The 26,660-nt window shown below is 34.8% G+C and overlaps 1 protein-coding gene across 2 annotated transcripts in view; it reads right to left on the minus strand.

Moving 5' to 3' along the window:
* The window catches only part of LOC114650646 (NADPH oxidase 4), an 85,004-nt gene that overhangs the window by 38,848 nt on the left and 19,496 nt on the right, over positions 1–26,660 (minus strand). For both annotated transcript variants that reach the window (XM_028800417.2, XM_028800418.2), the window contains exons 4-11: positions 24,993–25,077; positions 21,573–21,670; positions 19,181–19,208; positions 18,085–18,157; positions 15,758–15,838; positions 4,516–4,735; positions 2,459–2,623; positions 736–798 (exon numbers count right to left, since the gene is read on the minus strand). In XM_028800417.2, coding sequence (XP_028656250.1) covers positions 736–798; positions 2,459–2,623; positions 4,516–4,735; positions 15,758–15,838; positions 18,085–18,157; positions 19,181–19,208; positions 21,573–21,670; positions 24,993–25,077 — 813 coding nt within the window. The remainder of the gene's footprint in view (positions 1–735; positions 799–2,458; positions 2,624–4,515; positions 4,736–15,757; positions 15,839–18,084; positions 18,158–19,180; positions 19,209–21,572; positions 21,671–24,992; positions 25,078–26,660) is intronic.

Raw genomic sequence — 26,660 nt, forward strand, 5'->3', positions numbered from 1 at the left:
GAACTGTCATAATAAGGTGACTAACACAAAGTCCATGGAATAGATTGTTTGCAAACACACTGAAAAAGCATTAGGAAAGCCACACATGGACACCACTTCATATCCTTTCTGTTCCACCTGGACTCTCCTCTACCTATATGCTTGCCTCCAAGATGACTTAGAGGGTACACATCTTTTGTTTCCCCATTGAGGAAAAAGACTTTACACAAAAAGTCGTCGATCTCAAAATTTCTTGTAAGCAATGTAAGTGGCATGAGTTGTATTTATCTTCAAAATTAAATGCTAAAATAAAAAATAAAATTTAAACAATGAGTCATTCAGGAAATAAAATAAGTAATCTGCTATTACCATTTGTTGGCTTCTCTGACAACATATTGTCTAAAGTGGGAGGTAATTCTAGAAAACATAAAGGAATTTCATTTGTAGACAGAGAGAAAGAATATAATGAAAAACCTAGCAGCGGGATGTCTGAAATGATTAGATGTGATGAAAATGTCTGCTCCAGATCTAGAACTGGCAGAGAGAAAAGTTAAAAAAAAAAACACAACTGCTCTCTCATTTATTTGCTGTCTTACTCAGTTTTGAATAAAATACAGACTCTGGACCTTGCTACTAATATGAAACAAAAATGATGGATTTACAAATTTCAATGAACTGTACAAAACAATGACAAAATGACTGATCCATTTTAAATGTCTGAAAAAATGTTGTGCAAATTCAAGAAACATTTCTTACCAAAGTAAGTGTGAAAGGGTGGTTCTCAACTGCAGATATGCTTGGACAATATAAAACAATATACTAAAAAAAAAACAGAATAATAAATAACTAAAACATCTTCACATTTAATTAAAATAGCAGAACACATATTAAATTAGTACTTTAACCTCCTAGGGCTTTACATTTGAAAACACAAGGTATGATCAAAAAATACGGTGAATGCTACTGCCGAGTGCCAACCAGCAGAAAGGCAGGGATCTCCAATACGGGAAGCAGCGTGTCGACCCTTAGTAACAATGAGTTTGAACTTGTGTCGGTGCAGTCAGTTAGTTGTGAGCTACGGTTGAGTGAAGGTGTGTTTTAAAGCGTTCCGCAAATCATGGATCGCAAACAGCGCATTAACATGAAATTTTGTTACAAACTGCAAAAAAGTGCTAAAGAAACACACAAAACAATAAAATTAGTTTATGGTGATGCTGCAGTGCCCATAAAGATGGTTTACAAGTGGATTGAGCAATTTAATAATGGTTGTGAATCAGTTCAAGACAAGGAGATAACGGGACATTCAACATCAAAAACCCAAGAGAATGTTGAAAGAGTAAGGCAAATTATGATCAAAAAGGCAATCGCCTATTAGGGACATTTCTGAGGATCTGAACATCTCATAATGGGTCCGTTCAAACCATTTTAACAACAGATTTGAACATGAGGTGAGTGAGTACGAAATTTGTTCCACGTTTGATGGTTGAACAAAAGCAACAGTGCTTGTTAATTTCATTGGAGTTGCACAATTGTGCTGCTTCAGATTCCAGCATTTTAAGAACTATCATCACAGGAGATGAAAGTTGGGTCTATGGTTATGCTCCTGAGACCAGAGTTCAGAGTTCTCAATGAAAACCACCCAGTTATCCTTGTGTAAAAAAAGTGTGTCAAAGTCCAACATCAAGGTGATGATGATTGTGTTTTTTGACCTTTTAAGAAGCAATCTGCATAGAAAACAACCTGAGAAATGGAGAAACGGTTTAATTCTCCATCATGACAATGCTCCATGTCACACATCACTTCTGGTATGATCATTTCTGTCAAATAAAAACATTACGGTGTGTCCTCATCCACCTTACACACCGGATCTGGGACCGTCCGACTTCTGGCTCTTCCCCCAAGTCAAAATCATCAGGAAAGGTAAACGTTTTCAATCGATTCAGGACATCAAGGCAGCCATGACAGTGCAACTAAAGACAGTCACGAAAGAGGACTTCCAGAACTGCTTCAGAAAGTTTCAAGAATGATGGGATAAGTGTGTTCAAAGCGAGGCGGAATATTTTGAGAGGGATTAATGGCAATGTGTCTTTTACTGTAATAATTTTTTTTATTTAAACATTCACTGTATTTTTTGATCACATTTCGTAGTCAATGATTTTAAATTATATTCATAGTAATACATTGCTTAAGGACAGATAAAAGAATGTTACTGGAATAATAATGTGTTTCTTACCAATTCTAATTCCATACTGGCTTGCACAAGCATGATTTTGTTTTGCTTATATTATTAAAAAGGAAACTAAAACATGATGGCTCTGTAATCCTACATTTTGTGCTTTTGCTAACATTAAACTCGTCACCTAAAACATAACTGCAATTAATTGTACAATAGATTATTTCTGAGAATGTTCCTCTGAAAATAAATATTAAAAATAAACTTAAAATAAATACATAAAAAAGTACACAAACGTATTCTCACCTGACCCGGGCGTGCTTTGAACTTTTTTTTCAACATTTGTACTTCAATAACATCACAGTAATGGCAGATGACAGACAATATAGTAACAGGTGTGTTGCTTCTGATACATCTGTATAGTCTTTCTACACAGTACAGGCAAAGAGGACCAGATACCCACAGCCATGTCTAAAGTATATTAGACAGAAAATGTTAATTTTATGTAGAATGAAGGCTTCCCCATAAACTACAATTTCATTAAAAGTCTATTTTGAAATTTAAAAAAATCCCTGTCATTTACACCTTTCTTACACATGGATGTTCATCCATATTCTTATAGAATATATTCTAATATTCACCTATACATTTTCTTAATCAGCTGGATCCAATTGCAAAGTTGAGGGAACTGAAGCCTATTTCATTAGCATAAAGTTCTAGGCAGAATTCAAGCCTGGACAAGAAATATATCGAAATATATCCAAGATAAACCTTACACAATGTTTGTTTGAAGATTCTCATTAAACATTTGTATCACTATATGTATCTTAAATCATTAAAAATGGTTCACCCACTTTACTTGATACACAAGACAAATTTAAGAATGTTAAGAATAATTAACCATTTTTCACTTTCATTAATTATCTCTGCAGATATTTTTGTAAGAATGACTACAGATATATAAATTACATAAAGGAAAGTCATCAATGGAGAACTGCTGTTATTTCTACAAGAATTAATGTTGCGACTGTTTACAAGCCTTTCTAAGAATATGTATAGTCATACAGTACGTTAAGCAGTTTCTAGAAATCCAATCACTGCAACATGTTTTGTGAATCTCATGTGCACAATGTTGAATTTTTGAAAAGTGCATTCTTAAAAACGCACAATGATGAATGTTGTAAGCTTAGTTTGGTTAGCCATTTCAAACTATTGCTTACATTTATTTGAATATCAGAGGCCCAGTTTTTTTTAGTTCAAACATGTTGAAACTCTCCATTTTTTTGATTCTGATCAGTAATTTCCACCTTTTGTCCAATAATTTTATCTATGGTTTCATTCCCAGTCAGTATGATCGTGATGCAGCTTTGTGTCACTCCTTTTAGCCAGACCAATTTTCAGATCTCACTTATAGTTTAAAAGGATGCAATATTTTCTAGTCTCCATGTTTAATTTTGTTGTTCCCATACAGTTTATTCTATTATTTATTAACTACTTCCTCTTTCTTCAAATTAATTCTGGATTTTTCCCCACAGCTTACTGCTTCCCCATTCCTTTACTTACTACTGTTCCCAATATCTCTCATTTACAATCTAAATTTACCCAAGCGATTCTATGTCTGTTTCAGCCTGCATCAGGTGAATGAGTCTAGTGGGATAATTATAACTCTGAAAGAACTTCCTTTTTAGTTAAGTTCACAGATGTTCAAATCAGCTGTCTTCAAGGAAATAACACATGAGTCCCTACCCTCTAAATTATATGTAAGTCAATATAATTTCCAGGTAATAGTTTTGTGGGTAGAGTTGTGTACCTCTCTTTGTTCATGATATTAATAATTATATTTCATGTTTTACACCAGTCAACAGAATTTCATTTAACCTCTCATTTTATTTCATATCTCATATCGTTTCAACCTACAGCAGCTAAAGTTTAAATGCCAACCAGCCCACTAGTCTGAAGCTAATTCCTTCCTCTAAGTTAATGCTAAATGATTATGTGACTAAGTATAAGGGATGAAACAGTGGTGAAATGATCTAAAGCCATGGTGGCTTGATCACTGAAATTAATTAAAATATGAGTATGATAAGTGAAAACTGAGTGATGAAAACTACCATTTTCTTATTTTAGTCTTTATCTGTATATGGTGGGATGAAATCCACAGGGAGAAATGTTCTTATTCTCCCTTCTGTATTCTATATTAATATAAGTACTGATTTAAGCATTCTGTTCTTTGCTAATTTTAAACCATAATACATTTAAACAATTTAAAAAGCTGATAGTTTACAGAGAATAATACAAACATATTTAGCAATACCAATTAATTCAGATATGCTAGTTTTATGTGATAAATGCATATTACAGACCTGAGCTGGGAAATGCGGCTTAAAAATTGGCTCTTCCCTGCAGATATTGGAGAAGTTCCCTTGAAGAAAAAATGATTGTCTCAAAAAGCCATTTGAGAATAGATCTGTTTGCAAGTCAACATAAGACTCCAATTTCAACACTGAACCTTGAAGAGTTTTATTAGGACTCAGACACCCTGGCGGATGAGCCTGCAAATTGGCTTGGTATTTAAGTGCACCACTGGAGAAAGAAAGACAAGCAAAAGAACAAAGTGTTATCAGAGAGGCTAAAATAATGAAAGATGTGAATGTTTTCTAATGTAATGCTTTTCTGAGTATTTGCAATGCATAATTGCAGTTTAAAGACTTTTTGTTAATATTAAATATATTACACAGTTAAGATAAAATACATGTAGTTAACTGGTGGAAGATGGCTGTTCAGTACAACTTAAACCACATATTTACAGATTCAGATATTAATCACTGGGTCTATCAAAGAAATAAATTACTATACCCATTCCATCTCTTCTCTTATCCATACCTGTTAATTATGACACATTTACTGCAAAACAGTACACAAGTCAGCCTAAATGCTATGACTGGAAAATAAAAAGTCCCAACATTAGTCAATGCTGTCCTTGTTTCTGTCTTTCTGGCCTTTCTAACAGCCTATTTTCACTGTCTTTCTTAAAGCAACCAGAATGTCCTTAAAGGCCTTTTTGGACAAATGCTTGTGTTCAAATGAAAACTTTGAAAAGTGATTAAGGTTATTTTTATTTCTTACAGACAGAACATAGTTTCTTATTAATGTGACTTCTTTAAAGGTTCCCAATACTCATTGGCCTGGAAGACTGAAAGAGTGCAAACTATTCACAGATAATTGCAGTTGTCAACATAAATGGTTTTGTGCTTCATCGTTTGGCATTTAGATGATCAAGTGTGTTAAATGAGTGTGATTAAGAAAATGACTGTGTAAATTTCAAAACTTTCACTGCAGATTATCTTTCAGCCATATTTTTCATCTGTTCGGATTAGGCTAAGGCATCAGCTGTAAACAGGTAGGAAAAATTTTAAGTAAGCAACGAGAGCAGTCTAGTCCATCATATCATTAACTACTCAATTGCAAAACACTATGATCCCCTCTTATGCCTTTTCTGAACTTTCATCCAAAATCCACTATATTTTAATCCCCAGTAAATATACTTTATATGAAAAGTAGGTGGTTATAAATCTTAAATATTATCCACCTACTGACCCACCAGAAGTGAGTTTTCAGAAGCAAGTTTCTCATTTTAAAACATTATGACACTTTCACCAAGACAATGCATAAAATAGCTGTAAGCAAAATTATGAAATATGGTTAAACCAGTGATAAGGATTTCAGAGCGTATTTGATGATATAAAGCCTCTAAGAATGCTTTCAGTTGTATATAAACTTTTCGCTGATTAGAAATTAAAATATAATAATAGACATCTTTGTAAAACGAAGGCCATATATTCAAGTTTATTAGGCTTTGGTGTATTTAAAGGTGAAGATTTTTTCCATTTACCACAAAATTGCAAAATATATGTGATAAGTGAAGCAATAAGAAAAATACCCAATGACATCCAGTGTATCATTAGAAATGGCTTACAGGGGTTATCAGTGTCAAATTTGATGTTTTGGTTCCAGTAAGGATACTTAAAAGATGAATGAGTGCAAACCTTAAATATCACTTGTTCAATTGTCAAATCCACTAAAAATTAAAATGTATATTAGCTTCAAATATTTGTTTGTGTTGTCATTAAATTTTTGTTGGATCTAACTTTTAAAGTAACAGAAAATAATAGAAATGTGTTAAATGTGAAGTACTTTACTATACTACGAAACAGGAATTTTCCATGAGATCTAGAAAATAATTATTTAAATGGGAGTTAAATCAAGCAAAAATCAAATATTTGCCCAAAGCAAAAACCACCTATAGACAAACAGTATTAGTACTGTGATTACATAATAAAAACATATTTTAAGGGTATTGATGAAGATTTGGCAGTATCAACACCAACAGAATAGAGTTTAAACATTAAATATATTTCAAAGGAAAGCACTACTGTATTTCTTTCCTACATATGTTTTTGGCAGTGACAAGAACAACATTTTTCATGTTCTAATCCCATTTTAAATTTCAGGTAGGTCTTTCTTGATATTATAGTGAGGTTTATTTTGAAGCAAATAAGATATACTGGACATACTTACATACTTTAAGTTGACTAAAGAGCAAGAAAGTTAAAAGACCAACTTAGAATAATCAGCAGCTGAACTGTAACGAAATGTGGTAGAGGGACTGATGAGCTATCGTCAGACTAACAAATACATGAAACAATAAAAAATAAAAGTAATTTAAGTAACAGTTCATGGCAAAAATTGTACACTGTAGTGGCAACATGACTTCTGAATTAAAATGGTGAGCTGTAACAGACATAAATACATTTTGGAGGCTTTCAGACATGTCTGTTCTTGCTGTTCATACAGACATTCCTATATTCCTTTGCTCTGTTCAGGAGAATGACAGATTGAGCTGATTTATAGTTTGCTGACTTGATACCAGTAGTGTGTCCTTCAAAGTTTATCAGTAAGACATTTTTACAGTACTAGAGCTTAAAATTATCTGAGTCTGTTTTACTGCACAGTTTGATTAAGGACTCTAAATTTTTTTAATAATGTAGTACTGGTTCTATTTATCTGCACCACAAATAATAATTTGTATGAATCTGATGGAGAAAACGGCCTTAACATGGTGAGACTCCAGGCACACATTCAATAACATTTTTAAATGTATAATGAAAAAATAAACACATAACTGCATAAAAAATGGAAATAAAAGGTAATAAATCTGGCACTGAAACAGACAGCTATGTTCACTCAGACTGAATGTCAATGTATGATGTCTGAGTCACAGTCTTGATACTCTTAAGATAAAGAAAGAAAGATTACATGGCTGGTTGATTTACTACTCACAACCTTGCTTTCATTGTCTATCCATGTCTCTTTTGTTGGATTTGCTTTCTAATGAGGCAAACTTAACTTTAGGCAGACAGTTTTAAAGGCACAATGACAAGCCAGTCAAAGAATCAAAGGGCTAAATAATTACAGATGTTGTGACTCAACAGGGAAACAATGTTCTGGTGAAAACACAAAAGCCTTAAGACTGTATGATTTTGAAACAACATTTAAGAAGCAGCTGAAAATGTTTAATCCTCAAAATACTCATACTAATGAAAATATCAGTTTGGTAGTGTTGTAAAGCATAATAAAATGTTATCTGGAAATTCTTTTCTTTGGTATTTCATACTTCTTTATACTGTTACATTTCTTTTACAAATCTAATTTCACAAACTTCACTACATAAGAAACTTTCCAATGACCCACTTTCTACAGTATTCTGAAAGAAATGTTCAGACATGTCATTTGGCCTTTTTTGTCTTTGTTCACTGAGCAGACTTTGACATCTAATGTACAAACAAATCAAAGAAAATCTAGCAATTTATTTCATTTACTTTCATTGAGGTGCTCTGTACTTGATACTAGCTTACAGTGCCGTTATCATGCAGTATGAGCTCCCATTTAACTAGGTTTACAGTATGTAGCATGGTAGACAGTGACCAAATGCAGACTGAAATTACAGAATTATGAGGAAGCAGCTAACAAATGACAGCCACTTCATCATTTCAAGAAACAACTTTTTTTTAAATCCTGAAATATTTACAAACTAAAGGGTGCCTTGTTAAATTATTTGAATGCCTTGAATATATTTTAAGAACTGTATAAATATTCAAGTTGTTTAATTTCCAGTAATTTGAGTACCTTTTGAATCTGTGTTCTGTGAAATGAGTTATATTCAAATGTACATCAAATAGGCTTTTGAAAATTGCTGCTGTATGCCTGTCATAAGAATAATTACCTTCAAAGGCCATGTCATGTTTGATGACTTTTCCAGTGATTTTTAGTGCTAGCCTTCATTTACATAATTTAGCGAGTTGGAGGCATTTGTCGGTGTGCTCCTGTGAAACCACTCTCATAATGTGACATGTCCACTGACTCATTCTGACTAGTCCACGACTTACTTCTACAAAATGCTTGATTTTGCCTTTAGTCATAGAGGCTTGTGTGTATGAGAGCTGACAACCAATGAAACAAAAAATGAGAAACTTGACTCTCTGATGTCTTGTGTTATGTGTACTACAACAAAATGGAAACAAAAAATAAAAGGCATGAGGCTGCGGCTGAAGTCTCTATACGTGTTACGTTTGTACACCAACGTTTCCATCAGACTGCATGTTATTGGCTGTAACAATAATGGACTAGGACAACCGTGCTTGAAGGTCGGCTTGCAGTTGCTAAATGTAACATACTCAGTGATTTTCAGTCATGTAAATTTACATGGTCCAGCACGTCACAGTCAGTAAGTCCGACACACTCAATGAGTTGAAGTCGCACAATGTGACATCAACTTAAGGTAGATACAAACAGAGAGATAGAGAGACACAGAGAGAGAGGTACCTGGTGATAATATGGATGAAGGCTTACAGGCAGAGTATAAATGCAACAAACAATAGAAAGAGTAAGAGTAAAAAAGGCAGAGGAAATCATTTGGAATGTTTAAGGAACATAAGCAAGTAAGCAAACAACCCAACCGAATAGATAAGGAAAATAATGTTTAGAAAGGGCTAGGCTCCAAGGTTTTACTTATAGTTTATGCAATATAAATTTATTCCACCATATTTGTATATACAGCCCAAAGAACCTATCACTGTTTGAATAAAATGGCAACCCTTTAAAACAAAAATGAATACAACCAAAAATGGGGACAAACATTTCTAGTTATGTATTAGGCAACAGGTCAGACATCAATGAGAAAACTGTTTAGTTAGGTAACTGAAGGATTAAAATGAGGTGTGACTGACAAGAAGGAGGAGAAAGAAGAAAAAAATAAAATAACAGGGACCTGTTTCCAATCGGACTCCTGTAATTAAGTTGTGTGCATCTTTCTCCTACACCACAAAGTTGCCGGTGTTAATTAAATTAAATGTTATGCTGTTAAAGTAATTCCATGTCACACATGCGCGTCTGTGGAACACCCTTTGGACTCATCTAAGGTAATAATAATAATAATACATTTTATTTATATAGCACCTTTCCCATGCTCAAGGCACTTACAGAATATAATAAAGAACAGCAGAATATACAGTATATAGCATTGTACAAACCAGATAAATAAATAAAGAAGATTAAGACAGTAAATTCTGAAAAAAAAACAGACAACATAATTGATGGTCTCGCACACACATACAGGTTACGTTGGCATCTTGACAGAGAAGTAAACTGAGAGAAAGGTAATAAAGTCAAGTAGAGCTAAAAGCCTTCCTGAACAGATGAGTTTTGAGTTGTTTTTTAAAAGAATTCATGGAGTCAGCTGACCTGATTAATTTTGGTAGGTCATTCCAGAGTCTGGGCGCTATACAGCTGAAGGCCCTGTCACCCATAGAGTGCAGATTAGTGAGGGGCACAACAAGATTACCAGAATCAGAGGACCTTAGTGGGCGGGCAGGCACATAATGATGGAGGAGGTCACTGATGTAGTTTGGTGCGAGGTTATTTAAAGCTTTGTAGGTTATTAGTAGGATTTTATATTCGATTCTGTAGGACACAGGGAGCCAGTGAAGACGGAGCAGGATGGGTGTGATGTGCTCGCTGCTGCTGGTTCGAGTAAGGACTCTTGCAGCTGAGTTTTGAATAAGCTGGAGCTGTGATATAAGATTAGAAGGGGCACCTGCCAGTAGGGAATTACAATAATCGATGCGGGATGTGATAAAAGCATGGACAAGTTTCTCAGCATTAGAGAAGGAGAGGAAGGAGCGAACACGGGATATGTTACGGAGGTGAAAGTAAGAAAGTTTCTTAATGTGATTTATGTGGGTGGAATAAGTGAGGGAGGAATCAAAAATGACACCAAGATTTTTTACAGTAGAGGCAGGTCTGATGAGATCACTGCCAAGATGGACTGGGAAGGAGCTCATTTTATTAAGTTGCATTTTAGTCCCAATTTGCAGGAGTTCAGTTTTATTGCAATTTAATTTTAAAGAGTTCTGCTCCATCCAGGTTTTAATTCCACTAAGGCAGGTTGTGAGCTGAGAAAGCTCTGATGAAGTTCCACTTTTAACATTGAAGTAGAGCTGAGTATCATCTGCATAAAAATGATAACCCAATCCATAACTACGGATGATATGGCCAAGGGGAAGCATGTAAATACAGAAAAGCAGAGGACCAAGGACAGAGACCTGAGGGACTCCTTGTGTGACTGGCACGGAGTTGGATCTGCTGTTGCCAAGACTAACAAACTCTTGCCTATCAGTCAGATAGGACTTGAACCACTGGAGGGCAGTGCCAGAGATACCCAGCATGTTCTCCATTCTGGACAGTAGGATGTCATGTCTAACAGTGTCAAATGCTGCACTGAGGTCTAACAGAATTAATATGCTAGTTTGTCCAGAGTCTGCTGCCATAAGCAAATCATTGGTTACCCGTAGCAGAGTAGTTTCACAGCTGTGCCACGCCCTGAAACCAGACTGAAAGGGTTCCATCAAATTATTAGAGGTTAGGTAATTGGTGAGTTGGGAAGCTACAACACAAAGGTAGGTGCTTCCACCCTGAGTCGAGAGGGTGTGCTCATGCTAACTTTCTCCACTTTTGTTCCATCCACAGTACAGAGAAGATGCAAAGTGAAGGTAACTGACTGCACCCCTTCCATTCCCTGCCTATAAAGTCTTCAGCTGCCAGAATGAGGCGTTCAGCTTGGAACAAGACAGAGCTACTTCCACCATGACCAGAATATTATATATGCTTAGCCTGACGGCTTTCATGTTTTGTTTATTTTTGACCTCGTAACATTTATCCGTGGTGCTTGCAGTGCTTTCCTTGAGTACACCTTAAAAGTATAGATATGGAAAAAATGCTTATATACAGTACTGTATACAGAATATGCACTTGCAATTTTGCTCAGCAACCAGTCGTTAACATAATGTGGATACTGTGCCTATAACTTTGAGCCATCAATGTGACAAAACCATCATGAAAACAGTTTAGTAATGTGTCACATGAAGAAAGTAAGCAGACACACACAACAACCATGACAACCACAGTACTTAGACAGCTAACAGCAAAAGGAGAATTAGCTCTGCTTTCTCATATTTGTGGATGTCAGAACATTTTCACCTATGCAAACATCCTATACAGCTAAAAGACTTGATTTTAAAGATGCAATATTTAAATTGAGATGATAAAATACTGTATCTAATCAAAACTTCAAAATAATAAAACAGCGCAAACAAAACAGACACTATGTTACAAACTTTACATAAAAATAACAAAGTAGGACAAAGGAACATAATTGGAAAGCAAACTGTAATACAAACTGGAGACTTAAAAAATCATGAAAAAGCAAAAAGAAAGAACATTCATGGAAACAGACAGAAAGTAATCCAGGGGTTGAAGTATTACTACTTATAATTTGGCTCAAACCTTTATCCAAGGTACTAGCAAAAAATGGCAAAAGTTTTGTTTTTAACTGTTTAACTGTTAAATGTGCATTAACATTTGAAACTCTGCTGCAAAGAGAACAAAAATTAACACTAAAACTAAGCCTTGTCAATAAGGTGTCAAATCATCCTTCAATGGGATCTTGTCTGGAATCTGCAACATTTTGTGAAGTGTCAGTTACTTGAGGTGCCTGGAGTCCCTATAGCTTCAGCACATCTAGCACCCCAGGCAAACCTCCAACTTAATGGCTTTAAGAAACACAGAATAAGAATCCGCAGATACTCTCAACATTTCAAAGGTTGTTGTTTTACAAAGCCATGCTTACCTTACATAAGCACTTACTAATAAATGCATTATATAGTGATAATATCCATCTGACAAAACCTGTATTACTTTAAAGGTCACCTATTCCATGGCTGAAACTTCAACTATGCGTCTCTTCCTTGTTCACTGTCCCTGTAAAATAACCTCTATACCCATTCCATAGTCCAATGACCATGTAATTCCTTTCTGGGTATTTTGCAAGCTTTTACACATTCAGTAACAATTAAGGAGATGACATAAATGGCAGCAGCAACCCACAATAGCAAACAGGCCCGTACCCTCTAAAATATACGGTAAATGAAAAGAAAAAATGTTAAAAATATATATACTTTTAAACCTTGTATTGTGTTTACTGAAGCTTGTGGCACTGTCCGTTGACTCTTTGTTCAGTATTTGAAGATTTCTATAACAATGTTTCACAGATGCTGATGCTTCCATTTTATATATTCACTAGTGCAACTTCTACCACAAGTATGGCAAACACATTAAAAGACCGTCTTAGCAATCTATAAAATACGGAGGTGTGAGAACAAATTTTCCTTCTAGATTCTACATTCAGTACTTCAGCATACTTTAAACACCACTTCCTTTTGGCTGTGACCTTTACAACAGCTCATTTTGTGACAATCTCAGCCATATTCAGGACTTTATAAACAGCTGCAAGTTTATTCCCAGCTGAAGTCTAACTTTCCATAAAGTGGGTCAGATGGACATGTTTATTTAAGAACTGTTAATTCATGTAAAAATAAAATTATATGGTACAAGAGCTCTTTGCAGTTTTATGTAACATGTTAGCGATCTTCACAGCAAATTGAATAGCTTTTTTATCTACAAATATATTTGTTAAATGCAACTAAAGAAAATTCTTGTGATTTGTCTGAGGACAGATTTCTCATTCAATGCTTTTCAGACAACTATTAACACTCAAAGACCTATCTTTTGATAACATGCCTTAAATAAGTTCTTTCAGCCAGAATAATTCATCTGCTTAGCAGTAATGTATGATGCAACTCTGAACATACGGAATCTTTGAACATAATGTGCTTACTTGTCTTAACAATGTATGACTTGAAGAATTGTAAAATTTAAATAATCTATGTTTACATCATTTCCTCTACAACTAAGAACAAATCAGTAAATCAATCTAAGTCCACTCAGTATATCCAACTTGTTAACCAGAGCCCAATCCACCTTAATAAAAGGACAAGTGTATGTATGTCTGTCCGTGTGTATATCCAGTTGCAATGTCTATGTTAATCCAATAGATGGCGCATCATAAATATTAACACTGCTTTTATGAATCCCATACCAAATGGTATATAACAAAGACATATGCATTGTGTTGTTCACTGCAAACATTAACACTGAAGTCTACATTGATTACTTAGATTCCAACCCATCTTAGATGGGTAGCACTGCTTGTTTCTTTCATAATTCATGTATTTGTCTTGATGAATGGTTTTGTCATTGTTTTATATATAGAGTCAGAAATAACTTTCTGTGAATGAATAATTTTTTTAAGCATGGTAAGCAAGAAAAAAAAAGGAGGTCCAAAGTATTTACGTCATAACTTTTATCAGGTAAAATTTCCTTTTCTTTCAACATTCTCATTTATAATTTTTTTTTTATCTTAAGAATTTACTTTTTTGCTAACAGCTGTTTGAAAATAGCTCACTATATAAATGTTTGTTTCTCTATAATTGATAGAATCTTGGAATATTTAAATTTTACATGATTAAGCATCCTTTCCCCAATTGTCTGAGGCATTGAAAAAATGTGGGGTCCTACAGAGCATACCTAAGAAATATTTTTAATGTGACCAATTGCTGCTTTTAGGCTACTATGGCGCTGCAGTGTTAACTGGCACAGCACCTCCGAATTACAATTTTGTTCATTTTGTTCGCCAGAGTAAAAAGGGTGGCAGTTTAGCAAGTACTTCTTGAGCCAATGAAACTGTAAAGATACAAGTTTCAGTATGTTGCCATCGTTATTCAAGTAGTCCCACAGTCTCTAATATTGACTGGGTATTGACCTCCCAGACATAATGCTTCTTTTATCAAGGAATTCTTAGACTTAGTATCTATAATAATAACTAACTATGACAGGTTCCTAATTGTAGGCAATTTTGATTTTCATATGGATAACCAATGTGATCCTAAAGCAAGAGAATTTATTAACTTATTGCAGTCTTTTGATCTTAGCCAGCACAACAGCCATTCTACACATAAAGTAGGGCACAGAATGGATTCATTAATTTCAAAAGAACTAAAAACTGACATAAGGCAGGCCGTGGATATTGGTATATTTGACAATTTCCACATTTTATTTGATGTAGAAATACTGGTAACAAGATCTAAAAAGAACCAATTTGTTAGATAAACATTATTTTAATGCATCAATAGCCTCTAGGTTTGCTAATACTCAGAATAACCAATCAATAGTGCTTGCCCTAATACAGCTAGTAATGTAACCAGTAAGGTAGAAAATGTGAATGTTAAGTTGAGAGCTACAGCTGACATAGTGGTCCCATTAAAAAAATTGTTAAGAAATCCTCCAACATTAAAATACCATTGAAGACTCACAGAATGTCTGAACTAAAGAAAAAGAACACAGAGGTGAGTGTAAATGGAGGAAAACTAAACTAATAGTCCATCATAAAATACACAAAGCACATAAAACAAAATACAACAAAAAAACCCGCCTTGAAAGGCTAACACCATGCATCATTTTAAAAGAAAAACATCTAAAATCTCACTTTTTAAATGTGGCTTTATCATAGCTATATTTGAGTTGTATTCCTAATTTTATGTACCCCGCTGTCCATGAAACCCACTGCACAGAATCCTCTGAGACAAATCCTGCAAACAATGCAGAATAACAAAGAAATTTTTGATTGGTAGAATGCCCAGTGGGAGTTGGGCAGTCTTTTGGCCTTGAAACCCCAGCAGATTTTGCTTTTCTTTTTCCTCTGGATTATTGGGAGTTTTGTTTTGTTTTGTTTTTTGTTTTTTTTCTGTCCTCCCGGCCATCTGAACTTATCATCCGATTCATCTTTAGAGACCTACCAAATGGCATTATATATAAAGACTCTACATTTCTAGTATATCTGTGTTATATAAGCTAGTACTGATTTACTTTTTGTTACTTATTTATTATTTTTATTTTTATCTAATTTAATTTGTTTTTCTTTTCTTTCTACTATTTTGTTGACATCTTGTTAAGCACTTTAAACTATTGTACATCCTGTTTTTGAAAATGTTCTATAGACACAAATGTTGTTGCTGTAGCTCTGGTACTAAGCTACTGTATACTGTGCCCACCAAAGACATTCATGCAAGAAGAAAAATTAACATTGTCACTCACCCAGCTACATGCAACAGGAGTATAATGTAGAAGATGAAGAAGAGATTATGGGAATACCAAAAGATGTTGTAGCTGGAAAGCCTGAGGAAAGCAAAAAAAACATACTTTATTACAAAGCTTTTAACATAGTCAGTTAACTAAAGATAAAACTATTGCAAGAATTAGGAAATTAAACATTACTCTCAATTATTAGTTGGTATGATTTAAAGAAACACATGAAAATATGCAATGAAATTACCATTCAAAACAATTATGAACTAAAACATTATCAGTTGCACATTTTTGCACTATAATTTTTCCTGCATTAATCTAAAAATTCCTTCATTAATTTATTGGGAATATATACTACAATTTTAAATAGATCCTGAAAAATAATTATCACTATATAACTTTCAGCAGATTGATATAGGAATTAGATGTGGAGGGTTTGGAAGACACCAGATCTGCAAAACAAGTGAATCTCTTTTTCCTTTAGAGAATGTTAATGGGCTCCGGGATAAGTGTCTGAGTTCTGCTGATAAATTATCTGAAATGCAACAGAATTGGACCTATGAATGGGCTTCCAGACTCATTTCCCATCCTGCCAAGGAATACCCCACTGATTATGTGCAAGGACAACATGTGTGTAAAGACTCGCGACAAATGGGTGGAAAAGCCCAAAGTTCCTTCTGGAACCGGATGAGCCATCCTGAAGGCCAAGGTGATCTGAAAGACCTGAAAAGGCTACTTCAGCCAGTACATGGGTTACAATCCATGCTTAATACATTAGAGGCTGCAATAAAAGGGATCAAGGACACCACAAAAGAACCCTTTGAAGCTGATGACAGCTTTTTATGGCATCTGGGAATAGGACTGCTACCAGGAGTGGATTTGGCTATACTGGTGAGCAATCCTTGTATACTACAGCATAAGAGAACACAGTGTGAAATGGTCCCTGGTAACGTGTCAGGGAATCAAGTAGCACTCCAAAACTTATGTCACATATAATGAGTGAATTGGCCATGTCTGAACCTCAAGTCTTGGAGGCTTCTACTCAGACTGTTGAGACCAAGATGGGCAAAGAAAAGGAGACACAGTACGAAGGGGACCTGGACACACGTGAGGGGAACCATGTAGTGCTTGCTATAATAACTATGAGAAAAAAAATTCTTGTCTTAACCTCAAATGACTGAGATTGCTAGTCAAACTTTGGATGTCAGGTTAGGTTAGGTAAAGAAATTGGAGTTATTAGTGTGTGTGTGTGTGCTTTCAAATAGCTCTGCCTTCTACAAAAGATGTAGGGGGGTTCAAATAGCTCTGCCTCCTACAAAAGAAGTAATGTCTGGTGTTAAGCATGGTGATTCTAGTTTGGATCATCCCCACAATCTGAATAAGGCTGTATAGAAACTAAGGGCCCCGTCTTTAATCCTTAGAGGATCCTAAGCCGTACAGGAGCCTCAAAGAAATGAAGAGGGCATATCTAAGGATAAAGGCTTCCAAGAATATACAAAATTGCCAAGGTGAATTTATCAGATGTTTTATGGTAAAAAACATTTATTCTTTCTAAATTCCTGAATCCATACTTATTGAAATCTGCTGAATCCCCGTCATAGGGCCAAAGTCAGAAGGGTGTCAGACCACTATAGGGCACACTCGCAGACACATCCACACTCACTTATTCAAATCAGTTCTATTTAGAGCCTGAAATTAACCTAATATATACATATTTGAGATGGATGGGGAAACCAGGAGTACCCAAAGTAAAACTAAAGAAGAACTTGGGAGAATGTAAAAACAAGTGGCAGTGACTGAACATAGATTCAAACTATGGGTGTGATTGCTATAAAACAGCAGTACTGGCAATCATGCCACCAAGTTTCCCAAATTAGTTTGAAGCAAGAAAACTAATAAACAATAATGTGGAAGAAATGCAAAAAAAACTCACAGACAGAATCAATATGTTTATATATACTAAAAGACAAAATTTACTTAATGTCTTGTTCTACTGCTGTATTTCTGGAGCACAGACACACAGTATACTAAAGTTACACTTCACAACATAATGATTGAACTGAGGCAAATCTATCTATGTTACTTAACAAATTAAACAAAATTACTACAGTATGTCAATGTTCTTTATATTACACAAGCATTATATTTTGACCTGTCTATTTAAATGCTTCGCTAATGAGAGTAAACTAGGAACATCCACTCTTAATGAAGATTTTTCACAATAGTTTTCAGCTGATCAGCTCCTCCCTTGTTGTAAACTGGTAATCTCCCACTTCAAATGCTTTCTACTATGGCCCCATTATGGTAAGTCCATTAAACAAACACATTTTCCTTACCTAACTGAATATGAAGACGCTGTAACCATTAGGAAAAGAATCAGTACCAAGAGGACACCTGTTAATCCTGGAACTAAGAGCAAAAGAAAAATAAAATGGTTGAAATCCAATAAAAATCTACTGTTTAAACTTTGTATCTGCCAAATATACGGTAACTAGCTTAAATAGGCCTCAGCTCACAAGTGTTAAAAGTCTAAGGGTTTATTTTAGTTGTTAGCATAATCAATTTCTTTATAAAGTTTTGGTCCACAGGGACAAAACAAAAACTAACTTTGTCACTCATTAAATGTAGTGAAAAGTCAAGCAAAATGACACCTTTTATTGGCTAACTAAAAAGATTACAATATGCAAGCTTTTGAGGCAACAGGCCCCTTCTTCAGGCAAGATGTAATCCTGAAGAAGGGGCCTGAGTTGCCTCGAAAGCTTGCATATTCTAATCATTTTAGTTAGCCAATAAAAGGTGTCATTTTGCTTGACTTTTCACTACATTCATAATGGCTAACACAGTACAACTCCCTAGTACTTCACTTATTAAATGAAACACAGATCATGTATCTTTGGGGAACAATTTAGCAGGACTCATTTCAACCTCACATAATATAAAATTCTTGAGACAAACATTTTTTCTTTCCTAAACTTTGAGATAAAAGTAGTACTAGGGTGTTGTACCGTGTTAGCCATTATGAATGTAGAGAAAAGCCAAGCAAAATGACACCTTTTATTGGCTAACTAAAAAGATTACAATATGCAAGCTTTCGAGGCAACTCAGGCCCCTTCTTCAGGCAAGATGTAATCAAAAAGTAAAAAAAAAAGTACAAAGTTTAAAAAGAGGGATCATCTGTTTAAAGTGGGATTTATAATTAAGTACTGTAACCACTTTTAATTTAAGTTCAAATGTAGTCTAACCAAAAGACTGCAAACTGCTTAAGAACCCAGTTTAACCTCTTAAAGTTATCCCACTCTGTAAAGACAGATGAAGTTTGATTACTATCTGTTGATTGTTTAAATTCCAGACATTAAGGAAATAAGTTTTCTCTTTACATAATACCTTTAGAAACAGACAAATGAATTAACTTAACAAATAAATGGTACATACCAGTAGTAAAGATTAGAATCCTAGGGTCCTATGAACAGTAAAGATACAAAGGACAAACACTTTTATTATCATAAAGAATGCAACATAAATTGTACAGATTCTTGTTTATCATCTTTATTTGATAGAATCAAAAGCTTAATCTCACTTAAAGTAACCTTTTTGAGATGTCCAAAGAACATTTAAAGTACAGAGTAGTCTGTGGTTAGTAGGAGCATACTTAGCAATATGTTTATCCCCCTGAAACAAACAGTCAAAAATGTTTTTTAACAATAAAAATTTCACCAGTGCCTTATTGTCAGCTGTAGGATTATCAGCTGGAAGCCATCCCTAACCTATGATTTGTTCTTTTAATCCTGGAACACCTACTGGTTATGGAGCAGTTAGAGAAATATCCCTGTCACTCCCTGCAACTGGCCTCAGGATTCTTTTCTACCAGAGGAACCACATAAGGTTCTTTAGTTCTACTTGTATTATCCTACTGCTGTCCTCCTATACTATGGTATGTGTTCTCCAGCCCTTATATCTCCTCCTTAGCCACAACCAAAACTTCCAACACCCCTCAAATAACACTGGGAAGATGTTCCTGCAAAGAAACCAGAACCTCTAATGCAAAAATGGCTCCCCTCCATCCCAGCTCCTTGCATTCAATTGTCAATTGAGTTTTTATGACTGTTCTTCTTATTGGTCTCCTTCACCGCTTTCTTCCATGGGATAGTCAGCTCAATCATAGTGACTGTTTTGTTCTGTTGCTAAAGGTACTGTGAGCATGGTTGTCATTCGAATGAGAAAATAAAGCTGTTGATTCAGCTCTGATCACATTGATTAAAAGAGCTTTCTTTTGGAGGGACAATTATTCTTTCTTTCTTTTTCCCTTCACTTTTTGTCCTGTGCTACTTCTCCTTGTGTGATGGGTAAGTACTTTTGTTGAAGGTAACCTTTATTTGCCTCCATTTTGCTTGTCTCCAAAACCTCCTGATCATGCCAATCTTGTGATAATGCAGTCTGGCAGCACAAGAGAATAATAATTAATAATAATTCTTTACATTTATATAGCGCTTTTCTCACTACTCAAAGCGCTCTCCACACAGGGAGGACCCGGGAAACGAACCCACAATCTCCTTACTGCAAAGCAGCAGCACTACCACTGCGCCACCTGTGAGGTGCCAAAGACTTGTTTTAGAAAAAAACTGCAGATGATGCACTTTTATTTGGTGCTGAACCACTGGCACAGGTTTCTGGGGTTTAGGAATACACCATAAGTAGCCCTAATATGAAAGCAGAGTGTGGCCAGTGTTATGATCCAAACTTCAGTCCATTTTAAGGCTTTGTTGATGAAAATCTCTCAGGTTGTTGAGCAACCTTGCTTGTACTGCCTAACTGTCCTGATTTTATACTGGTCCTCTTCCATTTCAACAACTTTTGAAACTACCACCTCCTCCTTCTTCTTCTTCTTCTTTCTTACCAAAGGGATTACCATTAAACGGCTTTTCCAAAGTTAAAAAGATGTAATATTTAAAATAGATAAAAAAAAGTAAAAAACATTCCAGTATTCCTTTATTCCAATCCATCCAAGAAATATACAATGAAATAATTTTAACAACTTGTTAAACTTGTACCATAAACTACAGTAAATCACTCAGTCAGTGTATTATTATCCAAGTATATCTCCAGTCATTAGTCAATAAGTTTAACCAACTTATTATCTACTTGCCCTCACATGCATAGTAACCAATGCATAGTAATCAGTAAACTGAACTAATCTTTATTACCAATAAAGCCTTACCACAAAGTCCTAACTCTACTGTCCTACTACTACACACAACCTCTCTAAGAAAATCACTAACAAGAGTGGTTGGTCTTAATCTTCATCCTGATTACAAATTTGAACATAATTTTTGGATAGTCCCACCATCACCACTTAAAGTCTGAAAGAAACTATATTAGAACACTATGTATAAATATATATTTTTTAATACTACGGCCAAATGGTTTATAGTCACATGCAGAAGATGGAAGTTTATGCCCTGCACAGGCCTGTTTACAAGCACATAAATCAGCATTTTTGCTGTGATGTTGTCAATTCTGAAAGATGCTATATTCTAAGTTTTGCTTATAGATTTTTGTTTCCACAACAGGTCAAGCCATCCATTCACCCATCTTCAAACCAACCAGTACATAAAGCTCAGAGTGTCAAATAACCCCTTCACCCCTATTTTACATAAACAGTAAACACAAAATTATGTTATCTTTCTTTCTTTCTTTCTTTCTTTCTTTCTTTCTTTCTTTCTTTCTTTCTTTCTTATAAAGTTATAAAGCAGTCAACAAAAAAGCAGTCATCAAATTCAAAAAATCTAAAAAAAAGTATTTCTATAATGCATTAACTACTGCTTACCTCGCCTTTGTAATGTGCCAGATTCAATGGAGGAAATTCTTCACTGAAATTGACAGAGAAATTTACAGCATTTATCATATGAGATGCAACATGGAGCACTGAAAAAAGAATGAAAACAGTGTAAAGAAGTGAAAACTTTTGTGTTTAAGGCATTCTCTTCTGCAATTACCAAAAGTGTTTTTAGCATTTTAGTATGTAACAAGAATGTTTTCTATGCTTGTCCAGAACCTGCTTTGTTCTTTTGAATAACTTCATCCTTGCACACTGAAATGTGATACAAAATATCAAGGAATAAAATGTTAAACCATGAAAGTGGATATTATTTTGTGACTTTAGCTAAGCTCACTGATGTAACAGATGCATAAAGCGGTTCAAATGTGATTTGTCAATTCTTTTTCAGTATGAATGAGTTTGTGATACTCTTAAGTAAGACTTTAGCTGGAACATTTTCTTACAATTTCTACTATGTTATAACTGATATTCAAAAGTGCAACAATACTTAGACAAAGAGATTCATATTACACACTGAGTCACATTCAGAATCCATAGAAAAAGGACATTACTGCCCACAGGTGCTGTTATCAGACTACATTCTTTTGCACAATGTAGACAATACACTGACTAGACATCCAGCATTTTTCTCTAGTGAGGAAAATATTAGCAAGTAAAATATTTTGACTGAAAATAAGCACTGCTATAACAGTAAATGTTCATATAAACTATGAATATATATGTGCCTATAAACAAACATATGAAATACTGTGACATAAAATGAAACCTAAGAATTTTATTTCTCCATGGGAGGTAGTACTACTAGCTAAGTTCTACCACATTTATGTGGAAAATAAATTCATAACATAAAAAAATGAACATCTTGAAAGTGAAAGTGCACAATATGAGCTAATTGACCATTACTCCTAGTCATTAGCTGCTTGTGTCAGCTGCCAACATATACTGAATACCCTAGATCTATTATAAGTTGAAAATATTATTACCTGAGGTGATGGAAGTCTGGTTACTATTAAAAAGATAAGCCCAGTTTTTGATATCCGGGGCAAATTAATATTTGCCATAAATGAGACATAATAACTGACTTCAAAAAATGCATCATTTAACATATTTCAGGAAAATGACTAAGCAGTAACAACAGAACCATTTAAGAGTTTTAAAAATTAAGACAGGTCAATAAGTTATATACTGTACTTTTACATTTTTCTGAGGCAAGATAAGGTGCTTTTTGTTAGGGCCAGAGCAATATCCACCCAGCCCTCAGAGTACATAGACAGAAATGCACCCCTAATTCCCAAGCAAAGACTACATGTGTTTTAGAACATATTAGACAGAAATCTAATACTGTATATTGCACAATGCAAAGGGTACATCTAAAAAAAACCTAAAAATACTGACTACCACTATCTGAAAGTACTTGTACCACTGCCTTAACTACCTACAATTTATTAACTGAATTAATGAAAACAGAGCAACTCATTTAAAAGAGCTTTCAAGAAAAGTTGAAAGCAACATGTAAAAAGGAACCCCTCCCAAACTGTTTGTACCTAGGTTTTGGAGCTGAATGTGTTTACAGGGTTTCATCATCAAAAAATGTGCCACAGTGCATGTTTAAAGCCTTCTTAAATCCAAGCAAGTGTTTTGTTATGCAGCACAGAGTCTTAACTGCTATGTTGTCTCATTAATACTATAGAATCACATGTCAGTGAGACTTTATTTATTTTTCTTAATAGCAAACATTAAGCATAGTTGAAGCTGTCAAGACTGTAATAAGTAAGGACACAAGTAATAACAAACGACTTGGTCTGAACAAACTAATTAGTTTACTACAGTATTATGTAGTTTGTAAAGTAAGAACTTCTAGTACTAAGAGAATGCTTACTTTTCACTTAAAAATTGTACTTAATATATTAAAACAAACACTTAATGATTTTTTTTTCTAAAAGGCATTAGACAACTTGGTCTAAGCAAAGTAAGCAATAATGCATGGAAGTGCAAATGTAAAATATAAGGTAAAAAGGAAAATATATATGACAATCTCAACCACAGTGCATTCAGAGCACATGATAAATAATTGAGGGAATGTTTCAGTTCCAAATGGGTTTAATGGCACTTCCTTCAAAATTAAACGGGAAGATGAAAGTAACCTGGAATGACATAAAAATGGTGAAAAAACATGAAATCCAAGTAAAACATCTGATATGTGTTGCTTTTATTGATTTTACTATTACTGAGCCTAAGAATTACTTGGAATGTGTTTATATTTAAGTCTAGTTAAAACAACAAGAACATATCCATCACGCACAAGTGTCAAATACCTGTTATATAAAATATAACTGAAAATATTTAAAATAATATTTGGATCAGTTTGCTTCATTAACAGTGTCTGTGTACTACAGTATACTATGTACTACTTGTAAAATATTTCTGAGATTTTGCATGTGCATGTTTATAGTATATTTATTTCCAGGTTTCTGAGAAATGAAGATTACTGCTTCTAAAACTGAGGAGCACACACAAGCAACTGGCAAGAAAGAGGGTTCTGATGACATGTGCCATTTGCAGATTTCATTAATTTTTCACATGCGTTTTGTTTACAGTTGACATGGGCAGATGCCAGTTAAATGAGTTCTGTTACATGATGTGTAAATGCATGCTGCCACTACTAAAAAACAAGATGTTACACCATTCCCAATGTCCAATGTTACAATTTAAAACAAACACTACCTGACTTTTTATTGCGGTTAGTACTCCTTTTGAGCATCATCACTTCTGACTTTTGTTTTTGGCATTGTTGACTTTCTGATTTTTGTATTATGTATTAGTTTTGGTTATGTGGCTAGAATATGGGTATTAACATTCCCTACACTGAAAAGAACAGAATGAAAAAACTAGGGAATTGGCAAGTCCTCTAAAAAACAAAGGTGCCATATTAAGTGACGTGTTTGAAGTGAAGGAGTGTGTGATCTTGTGATTAAATGGCAATATTATAAGGGGTACATGATTACAATGTGCTTATATAATACGAGGCTATTAATACCCTGCTGTCTGCAGCTGACAAACCTGTACTGAAGATGGAAAAAAATCATACACCTAAAACACATGCCCTTGGGAGGAAATTACCTCAAAGTACTAAAAAAGCACATGGAAAACATTTTAGCAACTTAACAATTTTAAGGAAAAAGAGATAAAGGAAAGACACATATGACACAATATGAATATCACTTGCAAAACTGCATAATTAAGTTAAAAGGATAATGGATCAAAATAAAGTGAAATAAATTATTTGATTTTTAATAATCACATTAAATTAAACCTCATATTTGATTGGGGATTATATGAGCTGTTACATATTATATACTTTGTAAACTAAAATCATATAGGTCAGACAAAAGAAATACATTGTCTCACCTGAAAAGACAGAGATAGTAATGCCACAAACTGTATGAAAAGTTTTGCTTTTATCCAACAATCGTCTAGCTCTTCTACCAGTTACCTGACAAAAAAAAAAATCACAAGCAATCAAACTTTAACTTAAAAATCACATAGGTACATACCATTTTTCCATATCAGTTGTTTTCTTTAAGTTGTTGCAACAACATTTTTTTACTTCATCAAATTCCTTAATGAAATAAACAAAGATTTTTATGATGAGCAAAATAAATTCAGAAGTATGTTTAGTATTGGGCTCTCCAGTTAAAAAACTAGCAAAAAATTAAACTGAAAAGTATTTATCACACAGTATAAATGTACTATTTTTAATATCTGCATAATTCAAACAAAAGTGTAATAATCTTGTTTATCCAGATATACATGAGAAAAATTCCGGGAGTCTCTCTGACAGTCATAATCTTAAATACTTAATATGCCTATTCTATATTTTGCACAGCTCAGATAAACTGGCAAATATTAATTAGCCACACATTTCAGTAATATTTTGAAAGTCTTCAAAACAATAAGACAAGAGACACTTGGTCCAATTCCCTGCCCCCAGAAATGACCATTTATCTGCCACAGCCAGATGTATGTGGGTGTCACCTTGGACTGGTCCAGCCACTTGGGTCCTCAACAATGAGGATCTTGTGAGTTGGATCGCCCTCAGGGAGTTGCGGCACATGACTATAGTACAGTAACTAATGCCCCCTCACTGTGTTGTAATGTGCCTCATTCGGGACTTAGTAAGCAACCGCTTGTTCGACACAAAGCTAAACCAATGGTACCCAAGGATTCTCCGGAGAGACACAGTACCGAAGGAGTCAAGTCTTCATCTCAGGTCACTGGATAGGGTCCATATCTTGTAAACATATAGCAAAACAGGAAGCACCAGGATATCGTGAGTGCTACACACCCCTTTCCAGCGACCTAATGACCCCCCAATCTGTCTGCTGACTTCATAGGAAGAGTCACCAGAGACATGAATGTCGCTGCCTAGGCAAGTAAACTTTTCAACTAGGTCGACAGTCTCTCCACAAACAGACACACTGCTGATGGCTGTGCCCAAGAGGTCATTAAAGGCCTGGATCTTGGTTTTTATCCAGGACACTCACAAGCCCAGAGACTCAGACTCATCACTCAGTCTCTCGAGAGACCAGATCAGAGCCTACATTGACTCTGCAAAGATCACAGCATTGTCGGTAAAGTCAAGACCAGTGAATCTTTCTTCACCAACAGATACCCCACAGCCGCTGGACCCCACGACCCTGCCCAACACCCAGTCAATGCAAGCATTCAACAGAGTAGGAGCAAGGACACACAACAAAGCCCAGAATTAACTGGGAAAAACACAACAGTTCTGCCTCCACTCTGCACAGCACTCACATTACCAGTGTACAGGCCGGCCACTGAAAAAAAAAACACTATTAGGTTATTTTTTATTCCACTTTTGCTGATGATGGTTTGAAGTAATACAAACCTAATCATAACAGACTAAACTTCTCTATCTCCTGTAGCAGTCTAGAAAACAAACAACCATCTGTTTGGGAAGAATAGGAAACCATATTACTTCATTTTTGAAAGTTCATGACAATTTAAGTCTAGAAGGAAAGTTGAGGATCTATTATATGATTATAAAATTTAGTC

This window comes from Erpetoichthys calabaricus, chromosome 4 (assembly GCF_900747795.2).
Source record: "Erpetoichthys calabaricus chromosome 4, fErpCal1.3, whole genome shotgun sequence".
NCBI classification, from domain to species: Eukaryota; Metazoa; Chordata; class Cladistia; order Polypteriformes; family Polypteridae; genus Erpetoichthys; species Erpetoichthys calabaricus.